The sequence below is a fragment of the Rattus norvegicus genome, chromosome 15 (assembly GCF_021556685.1).
Source record: "Rattus norvegicus strain SHRSP/BbbUtx chromosome 15, alternate assembly SHRSP_T2T, whole genome shotgun sequence".
In the NCBI taxonomy this organism is placed as follows: domain Eukaryota; kingdom Metazoa; phylum Chordata; class Mammalia; order Rodentia; family Muridae; genus Rattus; species Rattus norvegicus.
In genome coordinates this window covers 58885948-58901619 of record NC_141548.1, presented here as the reverse complement: position 1 = coordinate 58901619, position 15672 = coordinate 58885948, and the positions used below count along the sequence as shown (strand labels likewise).

Here is a 15672-nt window from a genome sequence, read left to right as displayed (position 1 = left end):
GCTGTCACCCCTCATCAAAGAGGCTTCTTTTTTTGCAGTAGACTAAACTCATTGGAGACAGTCATACCTGGTCAAAATGAAGAAGTCAACTGACTGTGGGATAACTATCCCAATTAACACATAAACAACAACCCCCTACACTTAAGGCTCTGGGAAAATCACAGGAGGGGTGGTGGTGGAAATATTGCAAGAGCCAGAGAACCAAGACAAGACGGCTGCTATAAGATAGACTCTTCACCCATACAATGGGGAGGATCTGGAAGGAGTTGGGGGTTAGAATGGGCGGTGAATATGATTAAGAGACATTGTATGAAATTCTCTAAGTCTATAAAAATATTTCAGAGTTAAAAAGGAGAAAGTGAGCTGAGTATTTCCCCCCTCCCCCTCCTCCCCCCTCTCCCTCTCCCTCTCCTCCCCTTCCCCCTCTCTGCTTCATGGTCCTGCTGCTGTGGCTCCTCCTCCACGGTGGATTGTAACCTCAAAACTGTGAACCAATCAAGCCCTTTCTCAGGCTTTTATCAGGTGACTTTATGACAATATGAATGGTGGCTAGGATAGTATGTCCTTACTTAATAACAGAGGTAATGGTGGCCTTCCACGGACCCGCAGCCCAGCTTGGAGAGACTTCTCCATCACAGAATCTTTTGGAGAGTCAAAAGGATCTCTTTCAGAAGAATATAAATATGAATATTTAGAGAGTGGGTTTGTGAGGGAAAGTCCTATCTTTGTTAAGCCATTACTAGAGGAAGGTAAAAATACAAGAGAACTGAAAGGAAAGATTGTTCCTTGGTTTATGTTGATGGAACCCTAAAGTCTCCAGCCTCCTCTGTAGTACAAGGTTCTCGTGGACCGACTCGAGATGAGTGTATTCTTTGTTTTCTTTTACTCCAACAGACTGTTTGCAGGTAGGCTGGCTCCGAAGGTGAACTGTGAGGTGAACATTCAGTCAGCTGTGCTTACTTTTATCGAAGATTTTGATGTCCTCATAGTTGTCTTTCTACTACACTGAAATAGCTAATTTATTTTTTTCTGATTCTAAAGGCATTAGAGGTAGAGAGTTATAAACAACACCCCCCTCATCTCTTCTCATTAATGGATAATAATTAGGGACTGGAGAGAGAGCTCAGCAGGAAATTGTTTATTATAGAGGATTTAAGTTTGATTTCCAGCCTCTGTGTCAAAAAGCTCACGACTGTCTCTAACTCCAGCTTCAGAGGCATCTGACTCCTTAGGGCTCTGTGGGCACTTGCACACATGTTCACATACATACATACATACATACATACATACATACATACATACATATGTATGCATATAAATAAATAATTAGGAATTTACAATAATTAAGCATATACTTAAAATTTCGTGGAAATTGACTAAAATGTTTATACATATAAAAGCACATTTATTTACACACATGTTTTATACTATATATACACAGAACTATTTAAAAAGTATCATAAATGAGATGTATTCTCCAAGGAGAATGTAAAATTAAATAGGAGGCAATCTCCAGCAAAAAGGAAAATAACGTAGGGGCCTGGTCTAAATTTTAAAAGTTTGCAAGTAGTCAGTATTATTCACACTTCTAGAAAGTTTTCTACGGCTCATTATGAATTTTGTTATATAACCAAAGCATAAGAGTTTCCAGAGTTGCAGGTATTTTCTGAGAGGAGAGAAGGCCAGTTAGCAGCTACGTATGGGCTTGTTTTGGGTTCCTGGAACCGATACACATCAGCATGGCTTCTGAGACGTGTGCATGGCATATTATTACAGCTGTATATCATCAGAGAGAGAAAAAATAATTGGTTTTCCTTGGAGTATCTCTAAGCTGATGTCACATTCAATAACCCCGTAGTTGAAAAATCTATATGTGATGGATGAAGTTTGGACTATCTTTTGAATTTAATTTCTCCGATGCCAGCTTCTGCAGGCCCCAGTGAACCTGTCATTTAAAGGTAAGAACTGATTCAGTATTTAGGAGATGTTGCTTCTGCCTGATAATGACCTGGCGAGGGGAACAGTCTGCCTCACGTGAACTGTGGTCTGGATCCTCACCATTAACCACCTTGCAGGGGAGCCAGGGGACCCCAGGCTGGGGTCCCTACCAAGGTGCAGCCAGGTTCACTGGCTGTCTTTTGGGGAAGTGGATGTTATAGCTGCACAGTAACTTATTTTCTCTTTCTCTTCCTTAGGGACCAGCACCTCTTGTTCATCTCCACTAAGTGGATCTACATGCTATGGGAATCTGGCTTAGACATTTCCAATTATCCTAATGGCATTGCTCTGGATACCGTGATTAACAATCAGCACTGCAGGTCTGGCCTTGGGGCTGACCTTGGAATGGAGCCTCTGCTTATAGGGCTTAGAGACTCACCTCCAGCCAGGTTCAAAGTGGCCTAAATGCCTGGCTTAGCTTTTGAACTTTTGAAGAAGAACCAACAGGACCTCTTTTTAAATTTCAAAATTCAGATTTTTGACACATGAGATGCGAATTAACCTATTTTCTTGAACCCGATTCTGTCTGACAACTACCTAATATTTCCAGTTCCAGGCAAGAGGGACCCTCCTGCCAGTCTGTATGACATTCATTTGAGATGTGCGTTGAATAATCTCGATGACCTAAGTCTGACCTCCGATTGGGAGGCTTGGCTATTTAGATTATTGTCATTACTAAACTATTGCCCAAGTTGATTCTCTGGCGATGATTTCTGTAAATAGATGATAAGAGATTTCTCTTACCTATTAGCAGGGCCTCCTTCTCAGATTTTAAGCCTTGGCTTCTTTTTTCGGTGTTGTTTTCTCGGTCTTGGTTAACCAACGCAACCGTCAACACATTGATTTCCTATAAAGTTAAAACGCAAAGGCCATGTAGATGTTTAGGTAGACCCCATGCATTCTAATGAACAGACCCCACCCTCTTCTTAAACTCTATAAAGCAGGCCATTGCTTCCCCTTAGAAGTGCACATAAAATCTTAAAGTTATTTGTATAATAATAGCTCCCAATGTTGCTTCCACGCAACCAAGATACTATTTAAGAGTAGCAAATTTGACAAAATTATCTTATTAAATAAACCAAACCAAACAATTCTATTCACAATGTCTGTATTTGACTGTAGCCATGATGTTTTGTTCTAAACATGGAATTTTGGGGGAAGTTTACAAAACACTGATTATGTAATAGCTGAATTAACCTAGACTTTGGGATGGGCTGAGAAGCTGGGGTAGAACTGCAGGTGGAGTATGTGAGAAGGAGTGGATTATGAACAAGAAAGTAGGGAAGGAAAGGCAAACCTGCGAGGTTTCTGTTTTGTTTGGTTTTTTTAAACTAAACAATAAGAAATTGAACAAGAGCTGTCCATGCCATGACATGCTAAGCTGGGCTGTTTGGAATTATTTTTATTTTATTTTTTATTATTTTTATTTTTAAAAGTTAAAGATGGAGATAAAGATCTAATCCATATCCTCCCATTATTAACTTATAACTTGAAAGAGAATGTGATATGATAGAAACTTAATAGCTTGCATACATGTGTAAATCACCAGGGAAGTTGGGTCTTGTTGGAGGGAAATTCCTGACTGAATTTCCCTTGGAGGGAGATCCAAATAAATACACCTTGTACTCAACCTTGCCGTGGGTAAGAACCAGGGCAACAAAGAGACAACTGTAGCTCGAGGCGAGTGGTTGCAGGAGAACACTGCAGATCAGCAGAAAGATTACTGGACCTCTAAATAAATGCAGTGTCAGAATGGCTCCCGCGAGAATGGAGCAAATCACAGTTTTAACCCTAGGTCTCTGGCTGTGAGGGACATGGGGATGCTCTGAACTGTAAGGGAAAGATAAGCCAAAAAGCACCAGAGTCCAAGCAGTTAAAGCAGTTAGTGCTGGCTGCCATCTTACCTTACAAGCCTGAAACCTGTGCATCTTCACAGGGCACTATAGTCCCTGGGGAATCTTACAGCAGGGACAAGCAGCCTACCAGAGCCTAGGAAACTAGGGAGGTCTCCTCCTTGAGACTGCAGTTGATAGTGTGGACAGTCCCTGTATCAACCACACTTGTCTCTTCATCCATGCTCTATAGCCAGAGAACCACAGATGCAAATGCTCTATCAGTACCCACAGGTCTAGGGATGATCTCCACATTACAACCACCAGGAACATGGACGACAGCACCATGCACATAAATGCCATCTGAATATACCCCAGGGAATGTAGGAAAGGTATTTTCCACAGGCCATGGTCTGAGGGCCATAGGTATTGAGGACATGGTATTATGGGCCCCGGTAACATGTGTACTTGTCCCTTGTACCTGCAGAAGGCCATCCATATTCCACAGCCTCTGAGGAGCAGCTACTGTACTGCAAGCTCAAGAAAAGCTGACAATTACACCCTGAGACTGTGGTGACCAGTGCCATGTACCTCAGTATTACTGTGCTCATCCTATGGGAAATGCAGAAGGTCTTTTCCCATCTAGGGACTCAGAAACTGAGAGTCATTTCTATAGGCCCAGGCATATCCTATATTCATGCTAAGGGCCCTAGGGAAAGATGCTTCATGTTCTATGGCTCTGGGACTATTTTTCTTACAACCTTGGTGTCACTTGTACTTATTCTAGGATAGTGCAATCTACATCTTGTATCACTAAGACTGTGGTAGCTGCCATCACAGGTTCCAGTGCTGTACGAGTCCTACACTGTGATACCCAAGGATACACACCTTTAGAAACCTAAATGAACTGCAAAGCCATAAAACCATTTTCATGAATCACTTTTATCTAGACCACCGATATCCAATAGACATTGCTGATATTACCATAGCCAAACAAATCACACACACACACACACACACACACACACACACACACACACACACACACACACTTTGGAGAACACCCATAATAAAGCCAAGAGACCTACCTAACCAGCACTGTACATCTAATATAAATTAAAATACTTTTCTACACAAACTACTTCATAAAATTAGAACAAGCAACTCTTTCACAAGATGCACAGGCATCAGTATAGGGATATAAGAATCAGAAACAGAAGCACAGCCTCCAAAGAACTCAGGAAATATCTATCTCCAGAAATAGATCCAAATTTGAAGGAAATCTATGAAAAAAACAAAATAATTATGCTAAGGAAATTTCATAAGGTACAGGACAGGTGACCTAAAGAAACAAGAAAGCAAACATTCCAGAAAGAAAAGAACATTAGAAATCTGCTTCATGGAATAATGACAGAAATACTGTTGAATTCTCAAAGAGATAGAGACATTCAGCTTTATGAAACTCCATGGACACAACTAGATTAAAGAAAACAAAACAAAGAGGTCAAAAAAAAAAACCCACTTCACCAAAACATCATAGACAAGATGGTAACAGTACAATACAAACAAAGATTCCAAAAGCGGCAAGCAAAGAGCTTCAAGTCACATATAAGCGAATTCCCATTCGATTTTAAAAGGTTTCTTTGCAGAGACCTCACAGCCTAGGAGAATGCATGATATAACCAAAGTCCCAAAAGAAGGGAAAAAAGCAACAATAGACACCCCCAAGCCCCCTAAACCCCTGCCATCCAAGATTACAGCACCCAGTAACCAGTTAGAGAAAACCACAGAATTTATCACTAGGAGACTGGCCTAACAGGATACTTATGGGAATACTAGAGACAAAAGGATGGTCGCTACTGCCATCATGAAAACACACAGGCATGTAAAATCCATTGAAGAATAGGTATATAGAAGAGAAAGGGAACTCAACATTGGCCTGCTGGAAAGCTACTGAGTCACAAAGGTAAGTGATGATCAGGAAACCCAAAAAATACACACAACAAGCAGGAAGTGACTAACAAAAGAGAGAGAGAGTTCATAATTATCAATAACGTTGAGGGTAAATGGATTAAATTCATCTATTGAAATATGAAGACTAGCCAACTAGATCAAATGGCAATAACAAAGTGAAGGCAAAAATCAAGATCTAACTGTATGCTGCCTCAATAAAAACATCCAAAAGGTTCTCATGCCGCCACTGCCTGTACAGTGGATGTGAAAGACTGGAAAAAGACGTTGCTCACAAATGAAAACCATGATACTCACACCACACAGGGAAGAATTTAAATAAGAAGAGCGAGGGACAAAAGAGTCATCATGCATTAACAAAACAACTCCACAGACAACATAAGGACTGAACAGATATGCACACCATAGGGCTGCCTGAGGGATTAAGAACAGCCTACGTACAATAATAGATGGGGGTCTTCAATATCAAGTTTTCTCAGTCATCCAGACAGGGAAAGAACAGAGAAATACCTGATGTGAGCAGAACTGCAGAACAAGTGGGCCTAAAGGGCATGTGAGAACATTCCATTCAACAGTCACAGACTGTGTGTTGCTCTCAGCCCCATGGTGAAAATTCCCTAAGATAGATCATGCTTTATAAAAGGTCTGCCAGACATTCTGGGCCAGAGGGCTAAGACGATGCTCCGGTGTTTTAGGGTATATTTGAGACTGACTAAGCAATCAGCTATCTCTGTCACTTCTATAAATTTTGAGACTGCGTCCCCACAGTTCCTGAACACTCAGGTAATAATATTCCTTCTCAAATCTCCGATGGTGTTGAATGCTAGAAAGTTAAAAAATCTTCTTAGGATGGTACTACAAGTTAGAATAGAACGTGATTTAGATTCAAAACGCTAACTCAGCAAGATAGGGTAGACAATAGAATACCGTCTCCAGGTTGCCAAATATTATGCGGTAAATGCTAAAATGTAAGCCACATTTGACGGTTTTTCTTAGTTGTCATTCAGTTTATATTTGAAAGAAGAAAGTCTTTTATTGGACTAAAAGGTGGGGGGGTGTTATAGAGAGGAGTATCTTGTGTCTGAAGGATGGTATTCCCATAAGTATGCTGTTAGGCTGGTCTCCTAGCAATACATTCTCTGGTTTCCCCTAACTAATTACTTGTGTAGTAATCTTGGATGGCAGGGTTTTTGGGTGTGTGTGTGTGGGGGGGGTGTTCTATGTACCTGTCAATAATAAATCTGACGGCCAATTAGCTGGGCAGGAAGTGGAAGGTGGGACTTCCTGAGAGAGACAAAGAACTCTGAGAAGGAGAAAGAGGAAGAGGCCTTACACCCGGACACATGAGAGGAGCCAGGCATGACTACAGGCCTGGAAGACTTAGCTAGCCACGTGACTGGAGGGGCTAGGTGGTCTGTTCACATAGGTGAGCTAGCTGAGTGTCTGCCCAGCTAAGACCCAAGCTTTGAAACATTAAAAGGTTTCTGGGTGGTTATTTGGGAAACTAGGTGGTTAAGGAATAATTGCTGCTGTATTTGTTTCCAGCATTAATATATACAAAATATTAATAATTTTTCATGTATAAACAACAAACTTTAAAATATAGCAAATCTTAAAGTTTATGTGGGAATGGAGCATTTGGCAGAGTAATGGGGATAGGGACAGGAATTCCTTATGAGAAGAAAGAAGGTATGGCATTTCCAGATCAAGCTTTCACAATTAGAGCAGATAAGGACTATGCAAATTTCATCTTTCTGGGTTAATAGGGTCAGGGAGTCTGCTGAGTTTTTTGCGTGGTTTACATTAAAGATAAACAGGGATGTGCACTGGGCTTCCATGCCTGGGAATAAGGACGGTCAGCAGAATGCAGGCTGAGTTTCTATGAAGTCTCCCAGGAGAGGATTAAGAAGAATAAAGAAGACCATTAACCAAGATGATGGTTACATCATCAAAAAATACCAGCAATGAACCTCAGAGCTAAGTGGAAATAATATCTTTGAGAGAGAGGGTGATCTGTTTACAGCCTGAATAATAATTGAAGACCAATGAAATTACACACAAGAGTTTAGCAGCCAACAGGCCCACATTAATTGCTAAGACTGAGTGGTATCCTGAGGCCAACACACAGGGAGGATTCAGTTTGAGTAAGGGAAGTAGATGATGGAGGAAGCCAGCATGTCAGGAGCTGGCAGGGAATGGCAAATGCACACAGACGATGCCACCCATGGGTATTGTTCAGTACCTGTTCCCATCACCAGTGCTGGAGTCATTAAGAAACATTTTGAATAGGGCCGCAACAGACGCTCCAGAATAACAATGGCTAGAGCCCAGAGAGAGCTGTGACTTGCTCTGATAATGCCATAAGAGTGGACCAGTGAAAATGAAAGACAGGACCACCCTCCCATGGAAACATACCTTGCTATTGAATATTGTGGTCTGTCTTCACTGACAGTGGCCATAGGGTAGACTCAACTCCCCACATGATACCCACCCCCGTCCAGAGCACCTGGGCCTGCCAGAGAGCTGGAGCTTGGCAAATTCTTCTGTGGTGCTTCTGGATTTTTGTTTTTGTTTTTGTTTGTTTTTTAAGTCTTGAAGTTGGGAGACAAGCATTGCTGGAAAGAGGGATAGAACTCACTGACTACATGGCTCCAAGGAGTGCTTGTCACATATGAGAATTGTCTTTAGAACCTCTAAACGTGAATATGACCTTTTCCATTATTGTCAAAAGTGTGTCCAACCTAATAACTAAGTACTCAGGTCTATACTATCATTTAGTGAAGTAGACAGATTTGTGACCACTCAAAAATTACCCTTCTGAGCCTCTGCACTTAAGCCTGCCACGAGTACAATTCAAGGTCACATCGTTTCCCAGTAGGTGAGCATGCATGTCATATATTTTGCTGATGCTATTCTTAAAATTAGTAGTAATATTTTAAGTGCTAACATACAGCATAATCATAGTAGATAGCTATTTTATGTACTGTGCTTCTCCCTTTTCCCGCCTACCAGAAAGGGGTTGTTTTGTGCTATTGACTCATAAATTATTGGTTCCTGAGAAAAATAAGGATAATCTGATTAATCTGTGTTTATAATACTACTGCTTAATTGAAAAAGACAATTACAATTAGAGGCAGTCTGCAAGTTTGTGGTAGTCTACAAAATATAAAATAAACATAGGTGATATTTTAGTCTCATGTGAGCTTTTACGTAAATTTCTAAACATATAGATTCTAAAATCACATCAAAACAAACAAAAAACCATAAACTTCCACCGCCAAGAAGTAACTTAACATGCAGAAACAATAAGGATCTAGTAATCCCCCAACTAAGACCTTGTTGCCGTTGAGCTTTCTATTTTCAATGCCTTCAAAAACATAATCAGTGACACGGACATATGTAAAATGCCTACTCTGCACCAAGGATTTCTGAGCTTTTAGGGAAACAGCACAAAGTAACAGAGAGGTGGCACTTGGAGTATGATAAGCTGTTGTTACAAAGCGTCTGCGAAGCAGACTTGTTGGTAGAAGGCACTGTAGAAGCAGGTAGATCTTGAAGAGTTCAGATGTTGTCTGGAAGCCTTAACCAGCAGAAGGCTTTACATGAACAGCTCTGCACTCGAGGACACTGGGTTGGAGGCAAATAAAAGGGGATGTGGGGACATAAAGTGGGAGTGTATGGTAATAGTGTTGTCATTTTTGCCTCTTAATAATGAGGGTCAAATCTAAGTTAATAATGTGCAGAGTGAAGGAGAAGAAATATTTATGAGGTGGAGTTAAATAGAAAATTCTGGGAATGAGTTAGGTGCCTGGCGAACAGGAAAATAGAGAAATATATAACTTTGGGAGATGATATGTCCAATTTCAGAAATTTGGAACTCAAGGTTTGTGAAGCATCTTGTTGAAATAGTTGAAAGGAAATGGGACGTGCAAGCTTTTATCTGAGAAACAAAGCCTTCATCCTTCTTTCTATGGGGTATTTCTCAGGAGTTTAGAGCAAGACCCTTGACTCTCTGAGACAAGGAGCTGGCCAGTTCACATTTTCCACAAAAAAGGTTTACCACCCCCAGGCCCCACTGCAAGACACACTCTCAGTGTTACTTAGCACATTACAATGCGTGGCAATCATCCCTTCAGCTCCACTGCGGGAAGTTTAAGCATCTTTCTGAGGTCAAAAGTCTGGTGAAGCTAGGTTGACAGGCTTCACTCGATAAATCTCAAGTGGACACATGCCCAAACACTATGGGAACAATTCCTCACACAGACAAACCATAATGTTGAACATTAAAGATGACCATTCCAAGGGTATCAGATGATGTAAAATTGAAATCTCTAAGTCTGCAAAGCCTCTTAGGGTGGGACACAGACTTGAATTGTGCTACAAAGATCTCTTTATGTTTTAGATGAAGTAAATAATTTCTGTCAAGAGCTTCAACAGAGAAGTTGCCTAATAGCTCTAAAAGATACAATGAGGTCTGTGCTGTCTACTTGGGGTAATTTGATGGGGAACTCATTTTTTCAAGGGCATTGAATCACAAATTACACATGGTTATCTTTTCTTACAAACTTCATTGTCCTTATTACTAGTATAAATCTCTAGTCAATGGAAAATGTCTTATCAAATGAGGGAGATTAATATTAGAAGCATAAAATAATGAAGACCCTTTATCTGTTTGTCCCCCCTTGCTCAATAGAAGTACTATGAAGAATGATGTGCCTGCTAGGTATTCTCGAAATGATATCCTGAATCCTGGACATTTTAGAGATGGGGGTGGAAGTTGATAACCATGAATGGTGACAGGAGAGTGCAGGGGACTAATGGGAAAAAACTGCTAATGGTAGACAAAGAATTACAAGCCCCCAAAGAATGGACAGACAGTAGGCTCTGTCCAACTCAAATATATCCTATGTTACATAAATAGAGAGTACATGTTCTAAAATAGGGAACCAGACAAGGGTGTTCTTTCTACTCTTACTCAATTTTCACTTTCAACCACTTCAAAAAATACTATCTGTGCCATATACATGTATAAAAGGCTTACTCTATATGCCAGGGAAATTCCTAAGCTTTTAGGGACACTGGGCACAAAGGGACACTGAACCCATGATACAACAAGCAACTGTTACAAAAGGTCTATGAGACAGTCGTGTTGGTAGGTGAAACTGGAGAAGTAGGTAGATCTTAATATTGAAGCTTTAACTGGACTAAGAGAAATAAATCAAAGGGAAATAAATAGGAAAGGAAGATGTCATAGTGGCCCTATTTGTGGATGTTATAATCTGATACTTAAAAGAGCTCTAAGATTCCACTGGAAAACTCAGAGCTTAGATCTGAAAAACATGTTGAATAAAAGCAGAATACAAAATCAACATGTAAAAATCATGTATAGCTATGACAAACATTCTGAGGAAAAAACAATAGAAAAACAATCCTATTCACAGTTGTTTCAAAAACCACATAGGAATAAACCCAAAGAGGCTTATCCAATGAAAAATGTAAAAGACTGAAGGGAAAAAACTATAGAAGACACTAGAAGGTAGAAAGACATCCTATGCTCACACTATAAAAGTGAATGTTATGGTGCAGATGACGGACAGGTTCAATTCATTCACCACTGCCGTGGTTTGAATAGGTTTGCCCTCCATAAACGCATGTTCTTGAATGCTTGGCCCACGGAAAATGGCATGATTAGGAGGTGTGAACTTGTTGGAGGGTGTGTGTCACTGTGGGGTGGGCTTTAAGGTCTCTTAAGCTTAAGCTCCACCCAGTGTGGAATTCAGTCTCTGCCTAGATACCTGCATTAGATAGCCCCCCCTTCTGCTGTCTATGGATCAAGATGTAGAACTCTCAGCTCTTTCTCCAGCGCATGTCCACCTGAACACCACCATGCTTCCTGCCATGATGATAATGAACTAAACCTCCAAAAAACTTTAAGTCAGCTCCAATTAAATGTATGCCTTTATAAGAGTTGCCTTGGTCATGGTCACTTATTCACAGCAATAAAACCCTAAGACAACCATTAAAATTTCAATGACATCATTCACAGAAATCCCAACTTTCATATGAAAGCACAATGTATCCCAAATACTCAAAGCAATTTTGAGCAAAAAGAACAATGGGAGAGGCTACACTTGGTTTCAAATTCTACTGCAGAACCATAGCATACTACTGGCACTAAAACAGACAGAGATCAATAAAACTGAATTGATGGCCTAGAACTAAACTCCCATAGATATTTCCATCTATTTCTTGACAAAAGTGTCAAAAGCATACATTGGAGAAAAGACAGCCCCTTCTCCAGATAGAGCTGGGAAAACTGAATACTGTCTTACTTAGGGTTACCATTGTTGCAAAGAGACATCATGACTGATGCAACTCTCACAAAGGCAAATATTTAATTGGGGCTGGCTTACAGTTTCAGAGGTTCAGTCCATTATCATCATAGTGGGAAGCATGGTACTATGTAAGCAGAAATGGTGCTGAAGGAGTCGAGAGTTCTACATCCTGATCCAAAGGCACATAGGAGGCTCTCCTCCACAGACAGACAGGAGGAGGGTCTCATCTGCACTGGGCATAGGACCAAGTTGGTGAAGAAGGCTCTTACAGAGCTGGTGGGCATATAAATTAATATAGAAACTATAAAAAAATCAGTATTGAGGGTCCTCAAAAAAAAAAAAAAACTAAAAATAGAACAACCATGTGATCTACCTGTACTGTAACTCCTGGTAATTAACCCAAAGGAATCTAAGTTACTAAACCAGAGAGAATCACTCATTTACCTTCATTGAGACCTATGCTAGGTTACAGAAGCGGGCTTGGTGTCCATCAACAGAGAAACGGATTGAACAGTTTTCAGAGCTAGAACTGTGCTTTTACTTTCCTTTGTTCTGATTCCCTTCCATGCCTCCCAGACAAAGAAGACGGAGTAACTGGCACGTAGACTCTTTCCTGTGAGTCTTTCATTTCATTAGTCCAGTGGCCTCTGTGCCTTTGTTTCTATTTTCTGTCTCCTGCACAACTTCCTGTATGTGGTATCCACTAACTGTATAGACTGCCTTAGTACCTAGATTTGTAACTTGCTCACTGGTATCCCATGCAAAGACCCCCAGAGGTTTTTCCAGAGAGAACCTTTCTGATGGTTATTTTCTCATCTTCTTACCCTGGCATACTAGACACCACATCTCCTGCTTCACTTTTAGTACATATAAGGCCCCAGCCTTTGTCCTAATTTTTTACTTCATCTTCACTGGCTTTTTCTTTTCCTCTGCTGGTTTATTGCCTTGTTCTTCTTCTGACACTGGTCATTTCTTTTCTTATCCATTCCCTGTCATCAAAGGTCTTCTGTTTCAACCTCATGGGCTCAGTTAAGAACAAGCCTAACTCTTTAAGCCTCCATTCCTCCTTGTCCACTAACCACTGGGATTGTGTGCTTGAACTGCCTTGTTCAAATGCAAAACGAGCTAGACATGGTGGTACATGCCTTTAATCCTAGTACGTAGGGGGCAAAAGCAGGCAGATCTCTGTGAGTTCGAGACCAGCCTGGTCCAGATAGCAAGCTCTAGGATGTACAGGACTGCATGCGAGACCCTGCCTCAAAAACAAACAAACATGTAAGCAAACAAACAAGCAACCAAATAAATTTCAAATGAGAGGTGGCCACAAACAGGTGATAGACTTGACCTTACACCTCGGCTCGTTCAGTAATACCATCTTGAAGCTTAGAAGATTGCTGATCATCTCCAAATCTCAATATCAGAAAGCTACTTGTCTAAAATGTGTGTGCTGGGTACAAGTGGTATCTTTATGATTCATGAATCTCATCATGTACTTAATAAAAAACAAAACAAAACTGAACTCAAATCTGTCTTAATGCTCCTCTAAAAGTCCTATAATTCCTGAAGAAAAGTGACTCTCCCTCCCCACAGCAGCTACCAGTTGTCAATAGTTTCTCAGTAGGGGTAGGACTATCTGAACCCTTGGCTCATCCATGTGGTGATTTTGGCTGGCTCCTTCTTGTGCAAGCTTTGTTCATGTAGAGCTAACCACCGTGAGTTCATGTGTGACTGTTCTGTCAGGGCTGGGGTTACTATTTTGAACAAGGTATCTATTCCCTTTGGTTCTTACAACCTTCCATTTCCTCTTCTGTGGGCGAGGGAGTGTGAAATTTAGGTCCCACCATTACTGCAAAGAGAAACTTCTCTGATGAAGGTTGAGAGATGTATTAATTTATAAGTATAAAGATAAGAATTTTGGGTGAGTTTATTATGTAGTGCTAGTTTCTGCCCTAGGGTCTATGATCTAGCCAGCCAAGGGCTCCTGACCCAGTTAGTGGTGCTGGGCATGGGTTTCATCTTATGGAACCAATCAGAAAGTGGTTGGTCAATCCTATAACATTTGTGCTACTATTACACTAGTGGGCATATCTTATCAGGCTGGCCATTATTGTAGTTCACAGCTGGGTAAACTGTTGATGACTTTCCCCACTCAGTGCCATTGACAGAACATTCCAGCATTATGAAAGCTAGCTAGAGGATGTTAAGTTTTCAGGTTGGTAACAGTTTGGTATTTTTCTATTTCCTATGGTTCTTAGAATGTTCTCTTCTCTTTGTCCTACTACTTCTAACTAAACCCTTTTATACACAGCACAAGTCCCACATCTCCCAAAGGAACTTGTTTCTTGCAAACTCCCATTATCTGGAAACTATTTTCATGCCACTGATGTGGCAATTGACCACTTGAACATTTGTGGAGAATTGGTTTCCATCTCAATTTGTTTCTCCAATTTCTCCTTTAGTGCAGTTCCCCTATCTAAGCAAGCGAGCCCACTTGGTTGAGTGGAGCTGTGTTCTAATTCTGTCACCATGATCTACACACTGGATAGCTTCAGGAAGAGCATTGCTTGAAACCTTAACTTTCTCTTATGCAAAGCAAGGACAATATGTCTGTCCCCCAGGGTTGCTCTGAGATCCAAATTTAAGGACTGTACATCTCTGAGTACATTGTAATGTATCATTATTCACTTTTATTATTTATGGAACTGACACAATACAGAATAGGCATTTAATCTAAATCTGTGGAAAAATACAGTGTTAGACCTTTACTGCAAAATAGATATGCAAAAATGTTAACCGTGTTGTGTTTGAATAGTGAATATTTTTCAACATTTCTATGGCAATTTTGTTATACTTTTATCCTTATAATTTAAGACAAAATGAAAAGAAGGCAAAGACATGCAAATTTCTTTCTGAAGAACTCTGTAAGCATCTCCAGTAGCTACATATTTCATTAAACAATGTACTGAGTAGCATTCTGCATACCCACAGCTCTAAAGTAGAGACCACTCTTATGTGACTCTATGGCTGTCTAGGGTGACAGCTTCAATGACTCCTTGTGTAAAATGAATGAGCCAATCACAGAGACCCATATGGTAGGAATTCATGGGAGCCTCAGACTCTGCCGGCATAACTGCACAAGGTTCACCCCCTTTATCTGACTTACTTGTCCTATGGCTATGTGTTGTTTACTTGTATGCCCCCACTCATAAGCATCACGTTTCATCAAGTCAGAGACCCTGTGGACAACAGTGAGGATGCTAGTTGGCTACTTTCTCACCTTTCCCTCCAATCTTCGGGAACTTAGACAAGCAATCTAACAAGTGCATGCCGGCCTCCACTAACCCCTTAAACCCAGTCTTCCTAGGATTAGGACTGTGGTTGAGGGAGGAAAGAGTGGAGACACAACCTTCATATCTTCTGCCAGGATCAAGTCACTGGGCAATTGTCACTGACCTGCCAGGTTTCCTTGTCTCAACTTTCTCTTTGCAGAAAGGGAGCTTAGATGGGCATGATCTCTAAAGGCAGTTCCAAAGCTT

The 15672-nt window shown here is 40.8% G+C and overlaps 1 protein-coding gene across 10 annotated transcripts in view; it reads right to left on the bottom strand.

Moving 5' to 3' along the window:
• Positions 1-15672, bottom strand: part of Enox1 (ecto-NOX disulfide-thiol exchanger 1) — a 552870-nt gene that overhangs the window by 15761 nt on the left and 521437 nt on the right. For all 10 annotated transcript variants that reach the window (XR_015638038.1, XR_015638039.1, XM_087585810.1 and 7 more), the window contains 1 exon segment: positions 2743-2845. Coding sequence is in view for 8 of the 10 variants with exons in the window: in XM_087585810.1 (XP_087441936.1) it covers positions 2743-2845 (103 nt within the window). In the remaining 2 variants the exon portion in view is untranslated.